At 40.0% G+C, this 26,622-nt stretch overlaps 1 protein-coding gene across 8 annotated transcripts in view; it reads left to right on the top strand.

Annotated features, from left to right (window-relative positions):
• The window catches only part of FARP1 (FERM, ARH/RhoGEF and pleckstrin domain protein 1), a 213,855-nt gene that overhangs the window by 135,376 nt on the left and 51,857 nt on the right, over nt 1-26,622 (top strand). For 7 of the 8 annotated variants that reach the window (XM_037377826.1, XM_037377829.1, XM_037377824.1 and 4 more), the window contains 8 exons: nt 9,505-9,609; nt 14,235-14,277; nt 15,377-15,455; nt 17,916-18,013; nt 21,747-21,861; nt 22,983-23,130; nt 25,743-25,838; nt 26,345-26,508. In XM_037377826.1, the coding sequence (XP_037233723.1) occupies nt 9,505-9,609; nt 14,235-14,277; nt 15,377-15,455; nt 17,916-18,013; nt 21,747-21,861; nt 22,983-23,130; nt 25,743-25,838; nt 26,345-26,508 (848 nt within the window). Of the gene's footprint in view, nt 1-3,749; nt 3,770-9,504; nt 9,610-14,234; nt 14,278-15,376; nt 15,456-17,915; nt 18,014-21,746; nt 21,862-22,982; nt 23,131-25,742; nt 25,839-26,344; nt 26,509-26,622 lie in introns of those variants that run through there. The other variant, XM_037377828.1, reaches the window with a different exon arrangement.

The following is a 26,622-nucleotide window of genomic DNA, read 5'->3' on the forward strand; positions in this document are numbered from 1 at the left end:
GGTTAAACTCATTCAGTTTTTTGCTCACAGGGAGGGAAAGTAATATCAACATTTATTTGACAGGTATACACTTGCTTCCAGAGTTGAGCTTCAGTAAAACAGCTTTCCATAAAGAAAAGATTCTGAAAAATGAGGTTTTATCAGCTTCATGTCAAACTCCCATCTAGTTTCTGAAAAGGAATCTTGTGGTGGGTTTTCCAAAGCCGGTGTCCACAGTGCACACAGTGGATTTGTGCTCTTGGCATCCCTGCACTGGAGGATGCTGTGCCTGTAGGCACATGGGCAGAGGCTCATGGTAGAGGAGCAGCTCATGCCAGATGGGGACATCTGCCCAGTTACACCCCCTGTCTGTCAATTAAACATAGATAATTCAGAGGTAACTGTGTCTCCACTTAGGGTTTTGGTGTCATAATTGTAATGGCTTTAGGGTGAATCCCTCCCTTCCCACAGCTCTCAGTGAGACACAGCTTTTCAGGGAAGCATTTTTAGTGTGCACCTGGTTTTAAAAAAGCCATGTAGCACAAAAGTATTGTTGCCTTCCATTTTTCTTAATGTGCTGATTTGCAAAATAGTTTTGTTTCAGGTTGTGAGGAAAAGCACTGTTTAATGCATCTGCCTTGCAACTTACTCTAAGGTCTGAAATTGATGGTGGGCTGGCTCTGGTTCTTGCAAGTCAATCACCATTCAGTGTCTGGGCACTGAAGCTGGAATATGTCACGCCGATGATACCCTTCAGAAAGGAAGATAGTCTCTTCCAGAAGTGAATGTTTGTCTTGCTAATGGGATAAAGAACAGCCACCAACCACTTCTTAGTTTTGCTAGTAAAATTAAGCAGAGATGACTCAGCATTTGCAGGAGCTGATTTAGGGAGTAAGATGACATATTGTTAGTAAGTTTTGTCATTGTTCTTCTAATGCCTCATTTTTCTTGCCCGCACTGTGCATTTGAAATGATGTTCAAAGAAGATAGTTTTGTTTTAGTAACAGTGGCTCTGGCAAGAGCCTCCTGCTAGAAGTGTCAAGAACTGAATGGTTGTATGTGAAATTTTGCAGCTTTAAACAGAAGACTCGCTATGCCACTACTGATTTCCCACAAATATTTTACACCAATCTGAAGGATGTTAGCAGTAATGGTTGTACTACAAGAAACAAGGTTTGGGTTTTTTCAGGAGGACGAATTAGTTTGTGCAGAGAGGTGGTGTTGCAATGTGATGGTTTTTGGGAGTTACTGAGATCAGCATTTGCATTTTGTGTGAAGGCATGCATTGTCCCCATTGGGACAATTTCTTAGAGCATTGTTAGGCCGACAACAATGAAGTTTTTCAGCTGAATTCATTAGCAGAGGGGATCAGAACATCCTTTTTAAGTTGATAAAGTGATTTTTAGGTGCATATATGTCAAATGTAATTTGACGAATTTAGTTGTTTTTTGGGTTTTTTTTAAATCGGTACAGAAAAGGTAAGATGAGGTCACAGCTCAAGGAACCGGTGAACCATGAAACTGATCATGAAGTGTTTTTTTAATGCTTTTCACCATTAATAACAGTTTGTAATATACAGATGTGTGCTTAGACTACAGTGACCAAAGGCTGAATGTTTTTTGGTCTGTAGGGTTTGTGGTGGTTGGCTGATGAGAAGTTCCAGATTTCCTGTGGCACTGATGACAGTGGGATGGATATGTGAAATAAATTCTCGTGTGGGATTTTGTCCCAACAGTTACCCAAGGAGGAAGGTCTGGGCTACAAGAATCTGCCTCTTTCTTCTTTACAAAGGGCTCCACTGGCTTTGTGGTGGTTGCTGCCTCGTCTGCAGTAGCAAAGTCCTTGTCAACTAGAAATTAGAGTAATTTAAAGATGGGAAATAAAATCAGTATTAATACCAGTTTGCATTTATAAGAACTGCAGAACAATCAAGTGATTGGATTGTTACACCTTAAGATGGCAGGTTGGTCTGTGGTATGAAAGACTCTGTTCTGAAGGTTCACAGCACATCTTTTTTTATTTCCTCACTTGCACATTGAAATGGCATATATAATACAGTGTAGGTGGGATTTGCCCATTAAGTTATAAAGCTATGATTTTATGAGCCAGGTGAATAGAGACCAAGTAGAAACTCCAGTTCCAGTAGCTTTACTGTACTGTAATTATGGAGCTGTACAGTTACCTGAGAATTTACTGTAGCTGAATGTTGTATTAGACTGACTCTGCTTTAAGAAAAAATCTAACCAAGAACTACTGAAGACAGCCTCATTATAAAACTTTACATTAGCTTTCTTAGATAATCCTTTTCTTTTTTCCTTCTACATTATTTAACTATTAGAGAAGATTGTTTAGTTATTTATTGTCCTGATAAATATTTAATTTTCACCTGAATTTTACTGTTGGCTATTTCTAGTAAAGTTGATTTGGGGCATTGGAAGAAGAGTTTAAAGTCTAGTTAGAGCAATCTTTCTGCTTTTGCCTATTTTAGAAAATATGTTTACATAAGCCAGTTTGTCATCATCAGAAATCTGCGTGTGTTCAAATGTAGGAAATTGCAAGTTTCTTTTGGAGACTGTGCTAGAAATGCAAGCAAATGAGGTGGTTATTACAATCCTTTTCTTTGTATTTTTGCCTTGATGATTGTTTGCCGTGTTGTTTTTTGATTAGCAATCACATACCTAAAATAGTAATTTTTTAAGTCTTCTTGTTTGTCATAGCTGATAGATAGGGGGGGGAAAGTGTAACTTTACTACTGTTTTTTGGTTTTTTTGTTGGGTTTTTGTTTGTTTGTTTGTTTTCTTAATTAAGGGCAGGTATTTGGAGTAAAACACACCCGAAGTAAAAAGCACCATATCTTATTATCACACTGTTTAAAAAGTATGACACCACCAAAAAAATCAACTGAAGGGTAAACTGTACCTCAAGGGTAAATTGTACTATAGAAGGCAAGCACTGGTGTCAAAGGAAATAGAGCTTACGTGGTGAGTGTAAAGTAGGAAAGCAGTCCACTAAAATCTTGAAAGAAAGAAACACTAAATAGTCTTATTGTACACACACAACAGATGATCAGTCGCCTGTTTTTAAGGCAGTATAAGAAACTTATTCTGTTACTGCATTTGGCCTCGATCCTGCCTTTGATGGTACGTGCACAGCCTGTGCAAAAGCATGTGGGATACGTGCCAGGAGTGGAGCACTCAGTCAACTACATTCAAATGGAAAATATCTTAAAAGGAATGAAGTGCCCTTAGGTTATCATGAAAATTTGCCGTCTCTCTACCCTCCCTCCAAATGGGGTGGATGCCTGGTGGCTGTAGGTACAGAGTGGGGACCTGCATACTTAAAAGTAGTGGTGGGAGTGTGTGGCTTCTCTATTTAAATGTGTCTCTTCTCTTTGCTTTGGCCTGGTATGTAGGGGTGATGAATCGCGCTTCTTCCAACACTTCCTAACTATCCAGTCTAAGCTGAAAGGCAAAGTAAAAGCTAGTAAGCCCAGGTGTAAGAGCTATCTTTATGGTCTAAAGCTATTTTTATAGTAATCTAATCCTTCCTATAGGATTAGCACCTACACTTTGAAAGGGAGGAGAGGAGAAAAAGGGCAGAGGATCTCCAAGTGTCTTGGTAGTGTTAGGTCCAGAGCAACAACACTCAGACCGGTGCTTCTTGCTTTTAACCCTACCCTTCGAGCAACAGAGTTTTGCTAAATATGACTTATGCATTTCATTTTATGCCAGAAAGGAGAACTGCTTAAAATATGAGATTTGTCTTCAGATGCTGACAGCATTGCTCTCCTGTGAGTAGTTTTCAAGCCTCCTTTGAAGTATAAATTTCTGGCAGGGTTATTTGTTTCAGAACATTGTTGCTCAGTCTCATCTTTGAGGTTATTTTTATACTATTTGCTTATTGCGAACACTTGTTCATTGATTTTTCTTTCCTTTCAGAGCTTTAGATACATACATAATTTTTAACAGCTTTAAATAACTGAGAAAATTTATGCTGTTAAGAATGTGGAGGTGTTACTTTTAGTATTGATTATGACTATGTATGCCTTCAGAAATAGTTCAGAGACACTGGATGAAATTTTCACTATTATTTCAATGCAATTGTTAAACGGGAGTATAAAAATAATTTGGTAATCATACTGATCTGAAGTACAAGGGATTTTCTGGGTGATTACCCACAAAAGAACAAATGGAATTTTAAACTTTGTGTTTTAACTTTGTACAAGGTAACATTTGAGTATTTGTAACATATTTAGCATGACCAAATTGTCACATTTCATTTTCGAGCCCCCAAAATGTGACAGAAACAAGGCATTAACGGAAGAAATGTCTGGGCAGAGAAGCAGTTATGAATGATGAATGTACCTTCTTTTTTTTTTGATTAATATAAGGAATTATTTTCTCTCCTTATCAGCTGTTAATAATGCAAAAGCAAGTGTAATTAAAAAAAACCAACAAACAAACCTTTTTCAGATGCATTTGCAGCAGTTTTGAGGAAGAAGAGAATGAAAACAGAGTAGCCCATGCTTCCACACTAAGCTGTCTCTGACTGAAACCTGATGGGACTTAGATTTTTCAGATATTCTGAAGAAAGTGCTTGTTTTATTTGGTGTTTTTTTCAGCTGGTATTGCTTCTCAGTAATGTAAAAACAAGCAAATGAACAAAAACCTTTCAATCAAAGATCTGTTCAGTCTGGGATCTGCAATTAGTTGGCTGGACAGAAAAATGGTCAAATTGCTATTTGATCCTAAACAGACACTTTTTTTTTTTTTTTTTTTTTTTTTTTGTAGATGGTTAGTGAAATAATTGCTAAGTTAACTGGGAGGTGAGGGAATGTGTCCAAACCCACTTCTTTTGTAGTCTTGGATATCTTTCACATATAGCTAAGCACTTTCTTTTTTAAAAAAATCTGTATTGCAGTCTGTGCCAAAGAATGGTCTAAACAAGTATGTAGAGGGAGATTGTTTTAAAAATGATTGGCGATTGCTAGAACATGAAAGAATTGTTGAACCTATTAAAATATTCACCAGTGGAAGATCATAAGCAACAATACTGTTTGGGATTTTGGTGGGAGTAGAGGGAGGGTGAACTGAGTAGGACTGAAATAATGAGCAGACTGCAAATGTTGAATGCATAACGCGTAAAGCAGGCTACTTTGAGTGGGTATCTTCACAGCTTGCAGCTAAATGTGGTGATGCACATTATTCATAATTCAGAACTTAGTGACCTGGCGTTCGCTGAAAATGGAAAGTGACTTTTAAAATGTGATTTCACAGATCTAAATGAAAGGCCAGTTCAAAATGCATTAAGCAATAAGGATGTGTACCTGGAAATCAGGGGGCTTCTTTTCACTGCAATAAATTTATACTGTTATTTTGGTGTAACTAAATACCATCTCAAGAGAATAATAGTAATTCCCTGCTGTCAGTACAGCAGGGATTCATCTAATCTAAAACGAACCCTATAACACAGGTGTCTGGGCTCCTCATCATCAAAAGTAAAAGAGTACAACTGTATTGCTGAGGAAAAGTTCGTTGCCAGTGTGCTCAGGCGGGGTAGGAAGAATTGCCCTCTGGAGCTGCAGTATTTCTTCACTGATGATACAAGAATCTGGCTGTTAACAGAAGTGAGAGCAGGGGACTGCTACCTGCTGCAGCAGCTTCCCACCCCTGGGTGTTAACATGTGACCTTCCACCAGCATACCGTACCCTCCTGTTCACTTTCCCTCACTACCTTACAGTGTGGCATCTGCGGTGGGGAATGGTCTGGAGGTACAGTCTTGCCACCAACATCCATTGTGGCAGCTTCCACGTCAATATCCCACTTGCATACCTCCTCCTTCTCCTTTGATCTTCACCTTTGGGTCAGTTCTTCCTTTCCCTAGTGCAAGCTGTCATCTGATGATGCTCAGGGAGAGCAGGATATAGCTCTCCTGGCTCTCCTTTCCGACGTCCTCCATGTCTGGCTGCATTGAAGACCTTCCCTCATGCCAGTGTATGAGATTTTGCATGACGGTCATGTAATGGGCCTGTGCTATCTCACTGTAGCAGGGAAAGGCCCTCTTATAGTGTAGGCTGTAGCGCAGCCTTTCCCTACCCTGCCACCTTGCACGCATGCATAGCTATTTTGTTGGGGTACTTACGGGCCCCCATGGGTCAGACCACTGCTGGCATGGAGTGGGGAAGGGGTCCACGCTCTGGCTCATGGGACATGGGTGCAGCCACAGGACTGTGGGACGGGAGCTGATGAAGCTTGCCAAGTACTTGTTGTCTGAGGTGTGGCAGCAGGGCCACACTTGATGGTTGGAAAACGCTTTCCAAGTTCCGTGGGAAAGGTTGTCCCACAGGCCTTGTAACCACAACCAAGTCAGGCACGACCGTTGGCTACAGATGATGTCACTGGTGTGGCACACTCACTCTGAATGCTTCCTCTGTCAGATCGTGTTTGCTGTGCCCTGAGAGACTGCGGGTTTCCTTCCATACTTCAGCAGACTGAGATTTTAATTTACTGTGTTTGAATTTTTTAGTAGGGATGTCATGGAACTGCACTGAATCAACGTCTCTGTGAGACCTGAGAGTTCCTGCTTTTGTGTATGTTGTACTTGTCCTCTGGTCCTGCAAGACTCAAGTGTCATCAGGCTTTATATCTCAGCAGATTTTATATACACAGTGTTTTGCTTGAATAATCTGTCAGATTTTGTTTTGAGGTAGACTGATCAAAGCTAAAACGTTTAGAATAATAATCTTATTTACAAATACTTGAGTAAGAAGCATTTCATGTTACCGAGGCACATTCTGGAGGAAATGCCAAGTGACATAAATGCTACGAGACTGCCATTCCATTGTCTAAATGCCTGTAAGAAAAAAACCCAAAACAAACAAAACCTTCATGAAAGCGCTCAGTAGGTTTTAATCAGATACTCTTACTCATGGTCTGAGATCAGACAGGCTTGTTGTCCTCAGGTAACCTTGGGTGGTGTGGTAACACAGGTGGGCTCTCTGCCTTTTTTTCCTGTTGGTCAAAAATCTCCACACTCCCAGAGACACCTTTTTTTTTTTCTGGGAGCAACAGTAAAGTTTGGTCGTTGTCAGACAGGAATCCATCAGGTACTATGGTAAGACATATGCATACATATGCACAAGCACGTTTCCATTTTTCTGGTTTTGCATGAGGACAAAAGCAAGTATCCTCCACCTCTAGCTGCGAGGGTGGCTAATAAACACATCCTTCCACTCTTTAGGGGCCCCAGCCAAACTGTGGGGGCCTGAGACTAATCTGTGAGCAGGAACATTTGCCTGAAGTTTCTAAATCATTTATAGGTGTATTTTCAGAGCAATAAACTAATATCATTATTACGCTCAATCTGATATTTTTTTAGTATTATTCTGTTGCTTCCAACAAAATGTACTTACTGGGATGCTCTTTCATTATGAGACGATGTGTGTTTGAAAGTGCCTGTGTATAGCAATAGCTGGAGTGGAAAACATGGGGCGCTTTCTTTTAGGACTGGCACACAAGACACGGTGGCTGGCACAGGTGGGGTGGTGGTCATTGGCGATGCTTTTGGTTTGATGAAGCTGGAGAACATGGAGTGAGTGTATTCAAATATATTTGCTCTTGAGACTTATTTTGGATGGCAGTATGTCAGATCAAAAGTCCTCTGTCTAGAAAAACAGATGTCTATTTTCTTCACCTTCTGTATCCTCTTATTTGGCCTTTTGGTATGAATTGTTTTAGTTACTGCATGGTTGGTTATGATGAATGCTTAAAAAAAACCAACACAGTACTTCTATCTGCAAGTTTTCTTGATGTGTTTTCTGACAGTATTCATGAGGCTAATGTTTGCTACAGCTAACATTAACAAACAGTTAATAAAATAATCTAAGTGAACGTGCTTCCTGGTGGCATAGGTCTGTTAGCATTGGGAGTATGTTGGGCAAAAACCTGCTCAGCAGGTTCCTGGGGAGGTGCACTTGGCTTTTCCCTTCTGACTTTCAAAACCAGCCAGCACTGAAGGGTTTGGTGATCAGGTCCTGCATCACAGGGTGATGGCGCTGCTGTGGTGGCATATACATCCTGTGCTTTCCCTAGAAAAACATCCTCTTGGTTTCTCTGGTGCAAGCTTCGCTACTGGATGTTTACTTTTACTTTTCACAATTCCTATTAGACAATGTTAGATAAATTGCCTTTGGAAAGATGCTTTGAACTTTGGGCTGTGGCTGAAAACCAAGTGTTACCCCAGGCGGAAAAAACCTGGAGATTTATTTTTGGTTATCCCAGTGAAACAGAGACCAAAATGCATGGTGACACATCAGGGAGGAGGTGGGAGCAGCTGCCCACTTGCAAGTAGCCTCTTGGTATGGGCACTGCCTGGAGATGCCAGGACCTGCGCTCAGGCTCAGATTTGAGCCAGGTCAGCCAAACTCCCACCTCTAACGGTTTTCTGTTCTTCACTGTGTTACTGCTGCATTATTTTGCTCTAGTAATTATTTACTGGGCAGAAAGGGAAAGGGACGATCTATTGGTTGAGTGCAAGGGCACTTGTCCAGGGTGCAACAGGTTTCTTGTAGCACGAGTTTGTGCAGCTTTCATGGGTTATTATTTGTTCTGAAGTGAGCAGAGATCTGTGTTTCAGGGCCTCTTGATTTAAAATAGGTACATTTGTCCAAGGAACAAAAATATTTGATTTCAGTGATTGGCCTTTTTATGCAGAAACTGTGTTTTTTGCTGAAGACTTGCTGGTGAGCTGTAATTTACAGTATTTGCTGCAGGTGTGGATTTAACTGATGTGCTGATAAGAAGAATCCTTACAATTGGCAAAGCGGCAGCTCTGGGAGCTAATATTGGGCTAGAACATCTGGTCTTTATAGAGGCAATGCTTGCAGTGTGTGGAAGGAAGTGCTTGCTCTTGGCTCCTCCAAATTGCTTGACAACTCTGTTAGGGTAGCATGGATGGGCCTCGACCAGCCTCAATGCCTCACAGCAGGAGACTCAAGATAAGCCCATATGAAGTCAGAACCCAGGACCTGAGCCTGTTGTGTATCAAGTGGCATCCAGCAAACCCTCAGACCCTTGAGTTTTGTGTGACTGGTCTGTCAGTGAATGTTTTTGTTTCAGTATGTTGTGCACAGACATGCACAGCACCACCTGATGTGGCTTGAAGGGCCATGGGTTGAAGTAGCTATCTTGTGAAACTCACACTAGAAATTAGTCTTGGCTGACATAAGAAAACTATATCCTACATCCCCCTCATTTACCTCTTCTATTTTTTCCTTAAAAAAAAAAAAAAAAAAAAAAGTGCTAAGGATGGATTCTGAGCTGCGATTCAGGAGTGGAGGGATATTTTCTGTAGCTTTAAAACCAGTGTAATTATTGTCAACTACCCTGTGGGTATAGTTGGAATATCCACTGATCTTGTAAACTGTTTTGACAGTGGTGTTTGCTGGACAATTTCTTAGCATAATAATTTTTCTGCCACTAATTAAAAGCATCTTTGTAACCTTAGGCTTTGTTCTCTTGTTACAGCAAAGAGCTCCGGGGAAAGTTTTGCATGATGCTGTTTGCAACCACCTGAATCTTGTTGAAGGAGACTATTTTGGCCTTGAATTTCCAGATCATAAAAAGATGATGGTATGTAAAAGGATTAATTTTCAGCTGGTTTTCATCTACATACATACTGTATTCTGTCCTTCCGCTGCTTGCTTATAAGATATATTTAATCCACTATCTCCAAAAAAAAAACCCAGTTGTTTTTTTAAAAAATGTTCTTGCCTGCTGGAGTTGAAGAAATGTTTTTAAAACCCAATTACTCCTGTCAGATTTCATCTGTGTTGAAAGTAACAACCAATTTAGACACAAGTTGGAAAAACATTTTATCTTTATCAGTTGCAGTAGAGAAGTCAAAAGGATGGACTGTTGCAGATTCTCAACTCTGATTTTACAGTCCTGCTTAATTTGGAGTGCAGAAATAATCTTTTTCTGCAGACAGAGAAGTTGCGATGATTGTGACACAGTTCCAAGAAAAGCATCATGGAACAAGACAATTGATAGATGAAATATCAAAAGATTAATAAAAAGGAGCTCAAAACCAAAAAACCCAAATAAATTGACGAAAGTCCTGTCTGTGGAGCTGTGTGGCACAGGCAGGTGTCCTAGTCCTGACACTTTGGACTCTGAGAAAAGCTGCTGGCAACATTTGGGCAGTGCACTAATACTTCTAGGGTGGAAACAGTATCATATAGCAGAGAAGGTCAAAGGCTAATGATTTCTCAGCCTCTAAGGTCTTTTTCTGAAGTTTGTTTTACTTCAGACTTACTGTGTTGACCTACTGGCATGTGTGCTAGTTATCTGGATTGTTTGACCAGTACATTCTAGTGTATACTGGATTTCTTGCCTGTTCAGTGAATTCTGCACCTGTAGCCTGGCTGACATAAAGGAGATGACGTTAGGCAATTAGAAAAAAACCTAACTATTTTCTGTCCATCTATATAAAATTTCTCTAAGGATCAATATCTCTTAACAAAAGAGCATTTATCTGCTGCTGCAGTCATCTGTTGTCATACCTTAGTGCAGGCTTACATAGACAATAAAACTGAATGGTAGTGGCCATAATGTTTTAGGCTAACTATAATTAAAGAGGAAATTTTAAAAAATTGACATCGATCTTTAGAAGTGATCTGCTTCACAGTTTGCTCCTGGATTTACATGAAACAGAGTTTACTAGAAAGTTTGGTATTCTGCCAGATATCCTTGGCTAGTGCTTTAGGTAACTGGAGAGCTTAACGTAACTCTTCAAAGCAGTGCAACTGTACAGTACTGTTACGGCAGAGGGTCCATGTAGCTATGTTAATAATGACATACTGATATTTCTGATGGATGGATGGATGTAAAGCTGAAACAAATCCTAACGTCTTTTGCATATACAGTTGCTTTTTAATTTTCTAGGAAATAGAGATGGTCATTTGATCAACCTTCCCTACTTCACAGGTCACTAAGTTTCAAATAGATGACCCTCTGCATTTTGCTCAGAGACCTGAAGTAAACTATGGTTTTCAGTCTTGTGAAAACAAAATGGTTTATTTGCTTGAGGCAGAACACAGGAGAGATTGAGGTGCTGCCAGTGCCTGAGGCCCTCACAATGACAGGAATTGACTGGCTGGAAACATGTTCAGATGATCACAGTGGGGAAACCAGGGCTCTGATGAAGAGGAGGATGGAGAAAATCCCCTAAGGGTATTGCCAGTTTGACCTGAAGGAAAATGTATCTGTGCATCAGGCATGGTAACTCACCTGGCCCCTGCTCTTGCAAAAGGAGATGCTAGCCAACTATCTGAGAGCATTGGTCCGTGTTCCTGCTAGTTGTTCCAATCTTTTGCTTCTGAAAAAGGGGGAGATCCACTAATCGTGCCCATATCTGGTAAGCTGTGCTCCAAGATTGGTGACATTCGATGGAAGTAATGCCTTTGACCACCTAAAAGCAACTTGCAGAAACTCTGAAGCAGGAGGTTTGATTATGAATCGTTGTTTCAATGTGGAGCAGCGCTCTGAGAGTAACATTTACACTTAAATTTTAGTAACTAGTTTATATGATGCAGCTGAGGTGAATTTTCTTGTGGGATTTAAAACTTTCCAAGCTTCATAACGGCCATAATGTAGAATGCAAGCATTGTGCAAATAAAAAAATTGTGGTTAATGGTGTGTCTGAGAAATAAAACACAGACGTGTATTTTGCATTCATGTCACCTCAAGAGAATGAGTTGCTTTTCCAACACAGAGTGCAATATAAAGGAAAAATAAATATTTAGAACATATTTATTTGGATGTAATCACATATACGTGAAGTCATACATCCACAGTTCAGCTGTGTTTGTTTCAAAATGCAAGGCTCCAAACCTCATGTGTAACATTGATAGTTGTATGTCAAGATGCCTGACAGCTGTATACATTCAAGCATGCCATGCTTATAGCAGACAAGATCTGCATGGGAGATGAATGTGGAGGGTCTGAGGGCTGCACTTCCTGCTGGGACAAGGAGAAGCGAGGCACGGTTGCAAAGCCTGGGGTTTCACAGTGGTTCATCACACTTGATGTCTGCCCCAGTTCTCCAGCTGCTGAAATGGGGTTACTACTGCAGAATGCCAGACTTCGTTTAAAAAATAAATTATCTAGCCTTTGTAGTTCCAGAGAAAATTGAAAACATGAATCTTAATTGAATCCTCACATTATTTTTCATTTTCAGGTTATAAACCAGTCTCAGATTGGCTGTGTTTAGATACAGTGTGGGAGTTGCATGATGCAAAAGATTTGATTGCTTGGGTTTGGTGGTAGTGGTAAGGTCTTTGTTTTGCCCCACCTTTCTCCCTACGCATGTTCAATACACACATTTCTTAGTATCGAGTGGTCTGGTCAAGGGTGTTGCAACTTGCCTGTAGGATGATTGGGAAAGTGGAAAAAGGAATGACACACTTGTGTCCTTCTGTACCATAAACTCCCTCTGGAGAGACAGAGAAGTTGGGTGTGGTTTTTTTTTTGGGGGGTGGGGCAGGTTTAGTTTTTTGTGTTTTGTTTTGTGTCAAGTAAAATACATTACTCCCATGTCCTTGTAAACTGGCTGTTTCATATTCAAGATTTTTTTGTTGTTGTTTTGCCACTAAACTTGGCAAAGTCCCTGACCTTTGTTGCAGATTAGGTACATGCCAACTTTCTGAAACAAAACAGTTTTCCTGAAAAGCCAAAAAGTGTCAGAACCCGTTTAACATGTGATAAACACTGTGTTCCTATTCTTGGATAATCAAGTTTATTTAGCCCTTCCAGAAAAAGAAAAAAAAAAAAAGAAAAAATACTTCCATAGACTTAAGAAACACGAATAGAATTCCATTGAAAAACATTAGTGGGTGTGAAAGGGCAGGAACGTGAGGTCTTTGCTAATTGGAAGCACTCACATTAGTAATGATGAAAATGGCAAACAGCATCAGGCCTGTTCCTGTTTGGCTTCTTGGGTGATTTTCTAAAATGGGTATTTTGAGTGTGTTTCGGTCGCTGCATAATCTAAAATTATTAAAGGTCAAAGAAGTTTCCATTTCAATATATATTCTTTTTCTAGAGGAAGACTCAGTTAATTTGTTTTTTAATGGCTTTAACCTTTGTGATGGTTGTAGGATGTTCCTCCACAAATTCCAGGTGTCTCCAAGGGATGCTCTGTGCAATTTACTGAGACAACAAAATACAAATCTTGAGCATAGGTAATTACCGGCTGAGGACTGTCAGCTGTTGCACTTCTCCGGGCTCTGCAGGTCACCTGGCTTCTACCTTCTGTGTGATTGTCCCTTGGCTTTCCATAACATTTTGCCCAGGCCCTTCTGACTGAGACTGCAGAACAGGGGTTCTGAAAACTGTATTTCCACCTACTGCTTGTTTTATGAAAGCTGGAGGAAAGACCAATGCACTGTCCTGAAAATCAGGCTGTTAAAAAACAGGTTAAAGTGAACCATGTGCAGAAGTTACACTGCTCCCAATTAAGAAAGCCTGGGCAGGTTAAGAAAGCTTCCCAGGTTTATAGAAAAGAGAAAATGTTACACAGCTTGGAAGGAAGCTTCCATCCACCCACGGTCTGCGCTGTTGTCTGCCTTGCACCCTTGGCCTGAGGGGACATTCCTCCCCCAGGCCGTGGTGGTGGGGGTGGTGAAACTCCTCCATGGGACCAAGCAAGGCAGCTCCACTTTTATGCCCAGGCATCACAGTAGGACTCCTGTTGGGTCCCCAAAACTGGGAAGTTGTCACCTTCTCATTTCTCTTTTTGCCCAGTGTTCCCCGCTCAAAGGCATGCACCAGCCCCTTTCACCTGCCTTTCTCAAGATTAATTAGGGTGAGGACCACAATGATAGCAGAGGACTGTCTTTTGTTGAACTCCTTGTTTCAGTTCTTTCAGAAAATGAATGGCTTCTGAACAAATATGCTCTAATTGATTGTTGGTATCTGAGACAAGTGAGGGGGAGATTTCCTCACTGCTCCCTAGCTCTGAATCTGTACTGCTTCAAAAGCTGTGCCACAGGGACAGCCCCATTAACAGTGACGTTTCCTGAGCATCTTCCAGAGTCTCGGGGAGAAAGCATGCTAGGTATAATTGGGAAGAGCATGATGACCACAGTGGAAAAAATAAAATAAGTAACTGATAATCTAAGTAGTGCAATGAAAATGCTCCTCTGCAGGTGGTAGTTTGTTCAAGAAATGGTAACACTACCTTCTTTTGCTTCCAGGTGTGGCTTGATCTTTTGAAGCCTATTATGAAGCAGATAAGAAGTAAGTACTTACTTGCTGTTATTTATTTTGTCGCTCTGAGAGCACCGAAGTAAGTTAGGGCTCTGTCAGTCAGGATCTTTATCTTTTCAACTTTGTTGAATTTTGTTTGCATTATTTTTAATTTCTGGTCTATGCTTGAAAGATGTACTGTGCATTCCGTGGAATTATCATCACGTGAACATATGAAGGGGAAGCCTCAGTAGGAGGCTGAGGTTTAGTCAGTCACTAGAAGAGGCAGTGGTGGCAATGGAGGAACATTTTTTTAGAGGAGAAAAAGAGTGCGGTAAAAGAAGGACTAAAGGAAGCATACATTGCCAACAGGTAGCGGTAATCAGGATAAAAGAAAATGAGCGGGAAGACGTTATTACTGGGAAGGAGCCAGCAAATATATTACAGCTGTATGGGCCATTGATGCAGTACTTGGAACTGTCTGAGACCAAGAGGAGGAAACAGTCCGGTTAAGGCCGTCAGGGAAAGTTGTGGCAGGAAAGACAGGAAACTGTAAATAGCCGTCAGCTTTTGGAAAAGTAGAATTGAACAGGAAAGGTTTTGGCAATTTGTTTCTCTGTCAAATATCAGCAAAGTTCTTCACTTACTGAGCTTTGCTGTTGAGCTTAAGTTTTCCTAGGTGCCTCTCTGGTCATTAGTCTGAGTGTATGCTCTAGCAAGTATCCCTTACGAAAGAGATGCATTGGTCCTTTTGTTACTGGTTGTACTTGTGAGGGTCAGAACAAATGTGCTGCTGTTAAAACAGAAATAGTAATTTGCTAGTGGACTTGAAAAATAGAGTGTATTTTAGTTCCCTCCTGTCCTGAAGCAAGGAAAATAAACAGACATAACACATTTTATTGGATCAACTGATGTAATTACTAAAAACAGACTCAATTTTGGCAGAGTATCCCTTGACCAGTTCCTTTTCTTTTTTACTGTGTGTAAATTTTATTGTGCAATCTCTAAGTAACCTGAATACTAACAAAGGACAGGTTAGCATGTATGTACGCACTGTGGGTTCCGTGAATCATCTGTACATCATTCTGTGTAATAAAATTTGGCCAGCATGTTACTGATGTTCACTAACTTCCTTTGACATTTCCCCTAGGACCGAAGCATGTTGTTGTAAAATTTGTAGTAAAATTCTTCCCACCTGACCACGCTCAGCTGCAGGAGGAACTGACAAGGTTAGTAGCTGCATGTCTGTGTTTTCTTATTAAATCTCTGGTGGACAGAGGGCAGAACATGGAATTTGAGATGATAGGGTGAGGATTAATGGCTGCCTCTTAGTATTAAGGGGCAATGGGCACAAACTGAGACACAGGAAGTTCCACCTGAATATGAGGAAAAAACTCTTTACCTCAAGGATGACAGAGCACTGGCACAGGCTGCCCGAGGAGGCTGTGGGGTCTCCTTCTCTGGAGGTGTTCAAAACCTGCCTGGACGTGACTCTGTGCAACCTGCTTTAGGAGAACCTGCTTTAGCAGGGGGTTGGACAAGATGATCTCCAAAGGTCCCTTCCAACCCCAACCATTCTGTGATTCTGTGACTAAAGCATGTGTTGGTACTTTGGGGAGCTCCTCTGCTGAGGAACATGTACAACTCTGCACCCTCATTTGGGAGAGAATTGTTTTGCCTGAACTGCTGAGTTGCAGCAGTGTTGGACTCTGTTATTATACCTAACTCAAATGCCAAAGGTTTGCACAAAGGTGGAAGTGTGACTTTAGAGATGGAGAAACGGAGAGGGAATAACATGAAAAGTAAGAGGAAGGTAGGGAAAGGTACACATATATGCAGAAAGAGTACCTTAAAGGTGCTTTTATTTTTAGCACATTTCAAAAAGTTCATTTGAGGTCTGAATTTCACGCTGCATTGGCATAAAAAGTCATATTTCTCTGTGAGTAAACATGTATATCAGGGACTTACTAAGGTTCTTCCTTATTGAAAGGTCCTTCCTCTATTGTCAGAAATGTTTTCTTCCGGTATTTCTTCACTGCAACTTTTCAACTCTTTCTGATCTACAATATTACTATTATTTCTTCATTTTTCCATTCTGATTTGATATTTTCATGATTAGTTTTTATTTTCGGTCTTCCCACAAGATGAAGGTCTCTTTTACAAAGAGTTCTTGTGTCCTTATGACCTGCTTTATAAAGAACAAGTCCACCTTTGTGATATTCTGTCTTCTTTTATTTTGGAAATAGAGCAATGGAATGGAAAAAAAGAAATTATTGATATCTCTTGCTGGCCTGGACAGAGAAAAGTAGAAAAGTTGGGTAGGAAGAAGGAATATTTACTTGAAAGACTGAGTAAAAACAGTAAAGGGCTGAATGAAAACTCATGATGTGATGTTACTAATGAAACATTTCTGTTTCCAAATAGATATTCTGCAGATCAGTTGTTTAGTATGTAAACTGTAAACTGATTTTTGGTGATCTCTCTTTGCACCTCGAGACGTGTTCCTGAATCCTAATGACTTTTTCAGTTAGATTTTAAATGTGTATGCTAGGGAACTTGAATATATGCACACAGCAGAGTGTAGGATGTGAAAGCAAATCCACAGGGAACAGCTTTATCACTTCAAGAAGCAGAGAATACCACACTTTTGTGCTATGTTTTTCTACTAGGGTGAATTTTGTATGGGTAGGCAGGTGTCTGCAGGTTTCAAAAGGGCATTGTTTAGATCTGCTGTATTATTTCATGTGCTGTGTATGTTTCCATACCCTTCAAATCAACTTGTGCTTTTCATTTAATTTATCTACCTCTCCTCATTCAGAAACTCACTGTTCAAATGAGAGCTTTTCACTGAACCTCTTAAAATCTAGTCTTACTAAAAACTATTAAGATCCTAGTGTGGGTTCTCCAGAGTAGCTGCAGTCTTTGGAAGGCTTGTTAAGGTTCAGGTTCATACCAGCTGTAAGAGAAATGGCTACTACTAGCTCATTTTTTTTTCTAGGGAAATATTTAATGCTGTGTGGAACTAAGCAATTTCAATTCCTGTTGAAACTAGAAGAAATTTAAGTGTTGAAATAATGTCATGTACTTATGTTGTCTCTACACTTAAACCGTCAGTGTAAATTGCCCTCCATGGCTGAGAAGGTTTGGAGGCAACGCTAAAAGTGGCTGGTGCACAGGCAGTGCAGGTAATGGGGCCACAGAAGTGTCAACTAGCTAGATTTGCTTGATCATGGTCTTGGCACTCACCTAGAAATGAGGAGCAAGGTGGAAATTTAGAGTTCTCCTTGTATCCTACAAACGCTAACTGATAACTAAATCCCTGGTTTATCTGTCATGTCTTTGTAGTTACAGGCAGCTCCACTGAATAGTGCTGCTTGCTGTGCAGTTGCTGAGCTCTTAATAGCTGTCACATTTGTTTCCACTGTCATACGTCATTGCTCTGGTTCGGAGGGAGGGAAGGGTGGGGGCAGAGAGAGATCTTGGTTCTGAAAGCAGCCACCATGTAAGACTAATGGCTGTAATACAGTATCTTTCATGTTTTATTTAGGTTCTAAACTTACAAAATTCAAATCAATTCTATAGATTCCAAAAAGTGAAAGGAACATGCAGTGAAAATCAGAGTTGGCTTTCAAATACCTTTCCCTCTTTCCCTCATGTTCTGTGTAACTCTGTTCACTTTTGTTTTGCAGGTACCTATTTGCGTTGCAAGTGAAGCAGGACCTGGCACAGGGAAGATTAACATGTAATGATACCAGCACTGCCCTCTTAATCTCACACATAGTACAGTGTAAGTTCCCTTTTTAGTTCTTTCCAGGAGGATAAAGAGATTGATTAATTGGACATGCTTTGCAGGGTTACCTGTTAGTACCTGCCATAGGGAAAGGTTTAAGCCATATGGACAATTTACTGTATTTCTGCATAATGTCATTCAAATACAGGTAATTTACTCTTTCAAATAAAGAGCTCCTGGGCACTGGATTTGCATTTTTAAAGCACTGCCATTTAGTCTGCCCAGGATCACCTAAACGATAGACTTTGCATGCGGTGGCAAACAGGTTGAATTCTTCTGAATTCCTGTTTTATTATACTTTGTATCATGTCAGCAGAGCATTCAGATTCCTGGAGATCTGTATGCTGTCTAGAGAATGTAGTAAATAAACATGCTTAGCATGCCAGAATAAATCACAGTCCCAAGATGAAACTGATAGGGAATTAAAAAGCAACAGATTTTAATTTATTTATTTATTTTAAATTGCAAAGTATGCACAATAACATTGTTTAGTAGAATAATGCATTAACTTTGTTCATCACATTAAAGATTCTTTTAACTTCCAGATCACTTGAAAGGCAGTGTATATTTCCATTTTAAGACTTTATGGATACTGATCTTAGGAATAACATTAGGGAAAAACCACTTAGTAGCATGTATAATGGTCATAATAGACCATTGTTTTTGAATGGTCATTGTACAGTTCAGTATTGCATATTTCCACTGAAATGATGTTCTATGGAAATTACAGTCAACAAAGACATTCAGAAGCTCTTTAGTGATGAATAGATAAATCTCATGATCTTTTGTCATAGTCTGAGTGTTAGGGCAGTTTCTCATCGATTGCTGCTCTGCTTTATGTTCCATAGAACATCATTTCAGTGGAAATATGCAATACTGAACTGTACAATGACCATTCAAAAACAATGGTCTATTATGACCATTATACATGCTACTAAGTGGTTTTTCCCTACTTTCTATTTGCCATGGTCATCATTTCCCAGTGTGACTGACTAGCAATAAGAAGCTGTACAGCAGCCTCTGTGAAACCTGTAGTCCTCATACCATATTAAAACTGAGTATTTTTGCGGCACAGACTTAAAAAAAATAAAATCCTTGGCTAGCAAAATTTTTGTGTTTTTTAGTTTTTTCCACTATGGTGTCCGGCATGCCAACTGTAGTTCTTCCCTCACTTAAGCTAGTTTCTGTGTTAAGAATCTGTAGCTGTATCTTACCCACACAGCTGCTTTTTGTATTTATTTTCTCTCTAATTTATTATTCAGTAGCAAAAAAAATAAAATAAAATTAGGTATTTGTCTGCAACAGAAAAAAAACCCCACCTAGACAGCTGATGAGTAATGATAGCAAAGTGGAAAGATTGAGAATGCAGGTTAGGTATCGTATGTCTTATCGATGCTGTGCCTACGAGCAGTTTCCATCGGGGATATCTGATTCCAACAGGCCCTTACATTATGTATATAAGCTTATGTCAGTGTTATAGATTGTTATTTATATGAAATCACAATATGACAGCAAATGGGTTTCTGTTAAAGTAGCATGTATATTACAGAATTACATTTATATTTGAAAGATTCTATTTAAAAATACCTTAAAAGCATTATAGAAACTGTTAGAAGTGAGAGGACACATTGATACTGCAAATGATGCAGTAAAGTGAGTGTGTGAAGTAAGAAGATGGACTGATTAAAGAAAAGAGCTGAAATACAAAGCATTACGTATCAGAAGTGCTAATGCAGACAAAATACAGCATGGTGTAATGCACTTGCAAGATAAGAGAAAAGGGAGCACCAGTGGAAATCAATCTTGGATAAAAGACGAGAAGATTTTAGAGAAGAGTTATATGTGAGGCTGACAATATTCAAAATATAACTCCCTCTCATTCTAGAGGGAGTGCTACTAGAAAGGCATTTAGGGTAGAAAAGGAGGGCTAAGGAGAGAAGTAAGAGCTGTTGAGTATGAGGTCAGAGAGCAAATTCAGAAGTAACTTGAAAGCCAGGAGGACAATTTTGATAATGGATTTGCAGTTGACAAATGCAGAGAACATTATAGAAATCATGCAGAGGTTAAATAAAAGTCGTCTATACTCTTTGCTCTAAAGAAAGCCCTGCAGAAGGTGGTTTAAGTCCATCCATGTACAAGGACATACAGGGTATGAACTGCATTTTAATGAATCAAGGGCCATGTTATTTGAGGTGTTGCAAGCGTAGGTGGGCTTATGGCTTCATTAATGAAGAGGATCTTGCCTTTCATTGAGTTAGGGTTAAAAATGGACCCTAAAGATTGTGATGCTGGGGTGAGTAGAACTGGAGTGAGGGAGCTCTTTTTGAGATAGGGACAAAAGGGACATTTTACAAAGGAGAATTCTCAAAGATTCTGTAGTATTTCTGCTGTCTCAAAGAATGATTCAGAGCAGATTGGGTGAGAGAGAGGGTGGAAATCAGACAGTCTCGGTTATCAACTTGTTTCTATCTCTGACCTCCAAAGCATAAAAGTCAAGTTGTGGCTGTAGGCAATTTGGGTTGAAAGGTTGCTCTCTGTCATTCATAGATGCTTTGGTTCTTATCTTCTCTACCTACGCAAGGTTATTCCTCCCCCTCCACATCTGCAGGTACATCTGATCCCAGGCAAACTTCTGTCAGAAATCACCTGCAGTGTTGTAAACATCATGTGAAATCTTTCTTTTTTCTAAACCACCTTATTTTGGATAGAACTGGATTAAGGGTTCATTTACATGAGCAGAACTGAGGTGAGGCTGAGGCAAGTATCTGACCCAATCTGTGATATCCTAGGTCAGCTGTGCAACGATGTGTCTGACTGCAACCTGGATTTAATTTGAAGGCACTGCATTTTAATTTCACTGGCATTATTAAGGTAGCAGCCTTTATGGTAGTGATGCTGCTATTATTCCAGCAGGTTTGCAGGAAGAAGCTGCTACGCTGTTCAGTGAAAAAGCTAATAGCAAGATTTTCAGAGGCATTCCAAGAACAGCAGGCAACAAGATAGTACTCTGGTACCCACACATAGATTGCCTACCCTCTCCCCCCACCAAAAACGGAAATCTCACTGAATGGGCTGCAAAATGGGAGGTGGGTGTGACATACTGTTGCACACATGGTATTGAATAACTGCAGCAGATGGGAGCTACTTTGAGGAGGTGGGAGACAGAATGCATCTCAAACTGCTGCAAAATTAGAGGAAGATGAATGTTTCATAACCCCATGAGGTGGAATGTATGCCTGCGCTCAAACAAGCAAACAAAACTATCTTTCAGATTTTACCCCAATGATTACAGTGTTGGGACACGGAGCAGGGGAGGAAGGCTGTGCCTAGCGGCTCCAGGGAAACGCACCTGAGCACAATGATGCGTGTGAGAGAGATGGATGAGCTCTGCTGAATTAGTGCTGTCCACCCTGTCACCCCCACCCTTATCCCTCACATAAGTCAAGGCAGCCCTCTCATGGCTTCATTTGTTCAATTGACATCCAACAGCTTCTTACTTGGTTGTGGTGGATGGAAGGGATCCTTAAGCTTCTTCTCACATTATCAGATTCTAACACAGAGGAGAAGAATGCATGAAAGATAACATAGTGGGAATCTGAATCTTAAACCGTCACAGCTTGCAAGAAACTGTTTCTCTGCCCTTTTCCCAGCTGTCTGCACCTTTTGGATTGCCTGAATAATTCAGTTTTAATATAGTGTTTTAATAGGCTTTTCTTAAAATTTTCCGTAGCTGAGATTGGGGATTTTGATGAAACCATAGATCGTGAACACTTAGCGAAGAACAAGTACATACCTCAGCAAGAAGCACTAGAAGACAAAATCATGGAATTTCACCGTAGCCACATGTAAGGCTTTTTTGTTCTTGTTATTTGGCTCCTTTTCCATTAGAGTAGTTCTAACTTAAATATATGCTAGATCATAAGTACAAAAGAGGTTTGGACCTCTGAGTTTCTCAAAGGTTACTTCTCAAAAAATGTTCAAGCCTATAAATTTCTTGAAGGTTACTCCTGCCTTCCTTCTGTCATCATAACAAGATGTTTAAGGAGCAATTGATTTTGATACTCATTCAAGCATGCCATTATTTTACAGTCTTATTTCATACAAAATGCTTCACTGCTGATTTTGTGCATACAAGTGTGATTGCAAATGATGACTGATCAGTTGGGCACTTCTGACAGCAGTCTTTTTGATTTCAAGGACATTGAATGTTGACTTTTCACCTTTCCATGGTGTATTTAGAGATGGGTGAAGAAGGGTTTTGGTGATAGTTCTAGGAAAAGCAGAGAGTTCATGCAGAACTAGGGATTTGGGGGAATAGGATTATCTGAAGAAAAGACTAGTAGTAAGAAGATGGTTAAAAGAATCACAAAGCATTTAAAGGTATCTTTTTTGCTGTTGAGAATGCTTCAAGATTTGAACGGTTTCATTTTGAGCTAGATTGAATTAAGTATGACTGGTAGGGAGTTCTGTAGCAGTAATAATCAAAACTTTTGCACAATTTCATCATGATTAATTTAGTGCTTATGGGTTCTCAGCATTTATGTTAAGGTTTTTGTCTTCCATTTTACTTTGCTTTGGTATTGTGTTCACTTTTACAGTGAACAACATCCTGACACACTTATAATTTATTTTTTTGTTAGGAATACAGCATGGAAAATACAAAGAGAGATAGTGAATTCTGTTAAAAGTTAATGGTTCAAAATCTTGCTGTGTCAGGTGTCTCAGAATCGGAGCAATCAAAATTTATAGTAGACTGTGAAATCTGTAGATTCTTTGGTATTGTTTTAGACTAAGGAAAAGTTGTTGTTGTAGCTGATAAAAATCTGGAGACATGGAAAAACCATATAGATATTATACCTCTGAAAGGTTTTGGTCTCTGATGAAATGTCTCTGTTCTCTGGAGGACCTATTAATCTCTGTCAAAAGGTGTGATGAATTTTGTGTCTTCTCTGTTTTCTTTCTCAAGGGGACAAACACCAGCAGAGTCTGACTTCCAGCTTTTGGAGATTGCCCGTCGGCTGGAGATGTATGGAATACGCTTGCATCCAGCCAAGGACAGGGAAGGGACAAAAATCAACCTGGCTGTTGCCAACACAGGCATTCTGGTGTTTCAGGTTAGAGCTGCTTAGGACATGACTTTGTCCTTTATAAAGGAGGGAGATTTTTTACAGTGATAAGAATTCAGGACCTCAGCCATGTCTTCCAGGGTTTTTTTTTTTTCTAACAATGATCTTAAACCTTTTATAGCTGCATTAGGTGCTTCATTTGCAGGGACTTTTACTTAATTTGCATGTACAGGGTAGAACTCCATCTGCAGCAACAATGTGCTGTTCAAGATGCAAACTGATCCACAGCTCACAATTTGTAAGTTGGTCGTGCTGACACCTCGTACGTATAGGATTGGGTAGGTCTTGCAGGCATGGTGCATACTAAGTGGGTGTGAAGCAGGGACAAATAAAACAACAGACAACTGGAGTACATGGAGAAGGATGTAGGTAGTGAATATAACCTCTTTGTAGCACTACTTTGTCAGAGTTTTTACAATTTTCTTGACCAGCCTCGGCCATTCTACCTTTTTTGAATCCACAAATACTACTTCTTTCCCTAAAAGATCTAAAGTGTTTTCTTTAGATTTCTTTCCTCTCCTACCCCAGTCAGCCTAGTAAATGTTCATGAGGCATCATTAGTAAATTTATCCAATTCTTGTTCTGCCGTTCCCCTTAGGTAAATAACAAATTGGGCTTTTACAGTTGTGAAGGTACAGGTAGTCAGCTGGTATAAACTAGTTTCATTTCAGATAGCATCCAAAATGCTACTTACCTCACTCTGTGTTAAAAACAGTAAGCTGTTCTTTAAATTATCCATTGTTACAATTGTCAACAAATGCTATTCATTTTAACTGTTGACTATAGTTAAAATACTAGTGCTCCAACCTTATGAAGTACTTTGAGTCCTTTTATGAACAACAGCAACAAACCAACCCAGAAATATGTCTGACCCAAATGCTGCTTTGAGATGTAAATTTAAAAAAAACCAACAAAATCATTAGGAAAAAACCCTGATAGTCTAAATGGGTTGCTAGTAAAACCCCCAAACTGAAGCATAGTTTAAAAGTGAGAATACCAGGATGTTATTAGAAATGCACATAACTCAAATAATTGTATGTTCAGGCCCTTCCCCTGCTCCCCCACAGTATTTTCATCAGCTGAATTAATGAATTGCAATGCCTTGTAAATTAAGGCTGTCTTACAACTAAAAGTATGTGTCCCCACAAAACAGCATGGCATTCACTGAGTCCCAGCAGACAGCTGGGATCTCTCTGTGAAGATGCAGCTGCTGGTTCAAGGCCCAAGGCCTGATTTTGTAAAGCTCCAAAACTTAGTGATGTCTTCTTCTTGCCCTAGTGTGTTTGGGCCTTCCAAAACAGGGCTTTTTGGAACTTTCAGAAAATCTTGGAAATTTTGCTGGATCAAGCCCCAAGAGTGCATGCTGAAGAAGGAGTCAGGCTCAGACCTGCCGGAGTCTGCCCAGCACTTGGTGTCTGGCAGTAGGCTTAGGGCTTCCTTCAAGCACTTCATAGGGCAAGAGCCTTAAGTTCATCCTTCTATTTCGTATATAACTGATAGAAATTGAAATATGAAGACATCGAGGGAAATACAGGTTCACTCAGAAATGGCATAAGCAGTAGTCAGACTTTTAAAGCCTGCCATTTGATTAGAAATCAGCGTCAGTGCTGCTGAATATTTTAAGGGAGATTAATTATGTGATTCTTAGACAGCAGGTAGACTTGGCAGAGATTATCACACTGTCATTACTCCTACATCCATCTGGTGATGGCACCCAAATCAGTGTGGGTTTCTGCATTTAGCAATCCTGTAGTAGCTCTCTGAAGCTTCTGTACTGTGCTGTAGGCATGTTATATTGAAGTCTTTACTGAATAAATGGCTGTAATGAATGCTTTAAAATAATACCTCCAATACATTCTAACGTAAATTAAGAATGAGACTTCTGGGGTATAGGGGCTGATGATGCGGTGGCTGGGAATTGTAGTATTTTGAAGATAATTTCTCTCCAGCTTGCTCTTTGCTTCTGGTTTTTGGTTGCCTTTTTTTGGGAAAAGCATTTTGTGACTCTTCAGACAAGTAATTTATTTAAGTTCCTTTTACTTCTGTTGTTCCCTTTAAAAGGTCAGAATACTCCCAGTATTCTGTACTTCCAATACAAAACTTTCAGTTGCTGTTTTTTTTCCCCAGTGAAGTAATATATAAAGGGGTGTTTATTTTGCCCTGTAGACAGACAAAAGGGAAGGCAATCTACCCTGTCACAGTGAGGTGACATATTATGTGTCTGGATTCCCTGCGTTCTGTGTAGCTGGTGGAAAGAGGAGGCAGCACCTCTGGGAGGTGACTTAGTCCACTGAAAATCTGAGTCCGCATAGCGAAGCAAGATAACATCATCTGGGCAAAAGCTGGGCCGCCCTGTTTTTTGCAGTGATACTGGGTCGGATACTTTCACATCACCTCAGTATACCTAGGCCTGTGTGCAGGAGTTTAACTACAAGTACCAGATGCTTATGGTTTGCATTATCAGAGGATGAATGGTAAGAAGTACCATAATTTCAAGTGAATTCAGTAGATGATTAATTTATGACAAGCTTTCTTTAGTGGTTTAGATTTCTCCATTCAGATCTGGAATGCTTAAACTCTGCTGGCTTTGTTCTCTGTAGGGTCACACCAAGATCAATGCCTTCAACTGGGCTAAAGTTCGAAAGCTGAGCTTCAAGAGGAAACGTTTTCTTATCAAACTACGCCCTGATGTGAATGTAAGTCCTTGTCAAGAGCTGATGAAGTTGACAAAAGGTTATTTAGTAAATTTCTGCTCACAGATCAAACGTAAGTTTTTATCGCCTCAAGATTTTCTTTTACTTTTTTTAATTAATTGCTTATGTTCACTGTTGTTACTGCACACATCAACCTGGCATCTCAGGTGAGCAGTTCTAGCAAAGGAAATGTAAACTGAATGTCACATATTCGTCTTCTGGCTGTGACTCTGGTACTATATCATCAATTCTTAGGTTATAACATGTAAACCTCCTCTTCTCGTTAATGTTAAGACCACTGCTTTATATTTGTCAACGAAAGGAAGTTGGAGCAATAGCTGTGATACTGTCAGGCAGATCAGCGATGTCTCAGAGGGAAGGGCCACTTAAGCCTGAAAGCCAGTGAGCTGGGGGAAAAGCTTTTTATTGTAGCATAGCACCTGCTTTGGCAATGCATCTCTGTAATGTATGTTGCTTGCTTACATTGCAAATACTGTTTCAATTTTCAGAGTTCATTCCAGGACACCCTGGAATTCCTTATGGCCAGTCGAGATTTTTGCAAGTCTTTCTGGAAAATCTGCGTGGAGCATCATGCCTTTTTCAGGCTTTTTGAGGAACCTAAGCCAAAGCCTAAACCTGTTCTTTTTTCTAGAGGGTCATCATTTAGGTTCAGGTAAGACCTGCATTTTTCTTTCCACCTTTGTTGCCTCCCCAGCTCAAAATCATATCCATAATGATCTAGGATTAAACCCATTATTTTCAGCTCCCCCTTTTTACATTGTAGTTT

The sequence above is a fragment of the Falco rusticolus genome, chromosome 2 (genome assembly GCF_015220075.1).
Source record: "Falco rusticolus isolate bFalRus1 chromosome 2, bFalRus1.pri, whole genome shotgun sequence".
Lineage (NCBI taxonomy): Eukaryota > Metazoa > Chordata > Aves > Falconiformes > Falconidae > Falco > Falco rusticolus.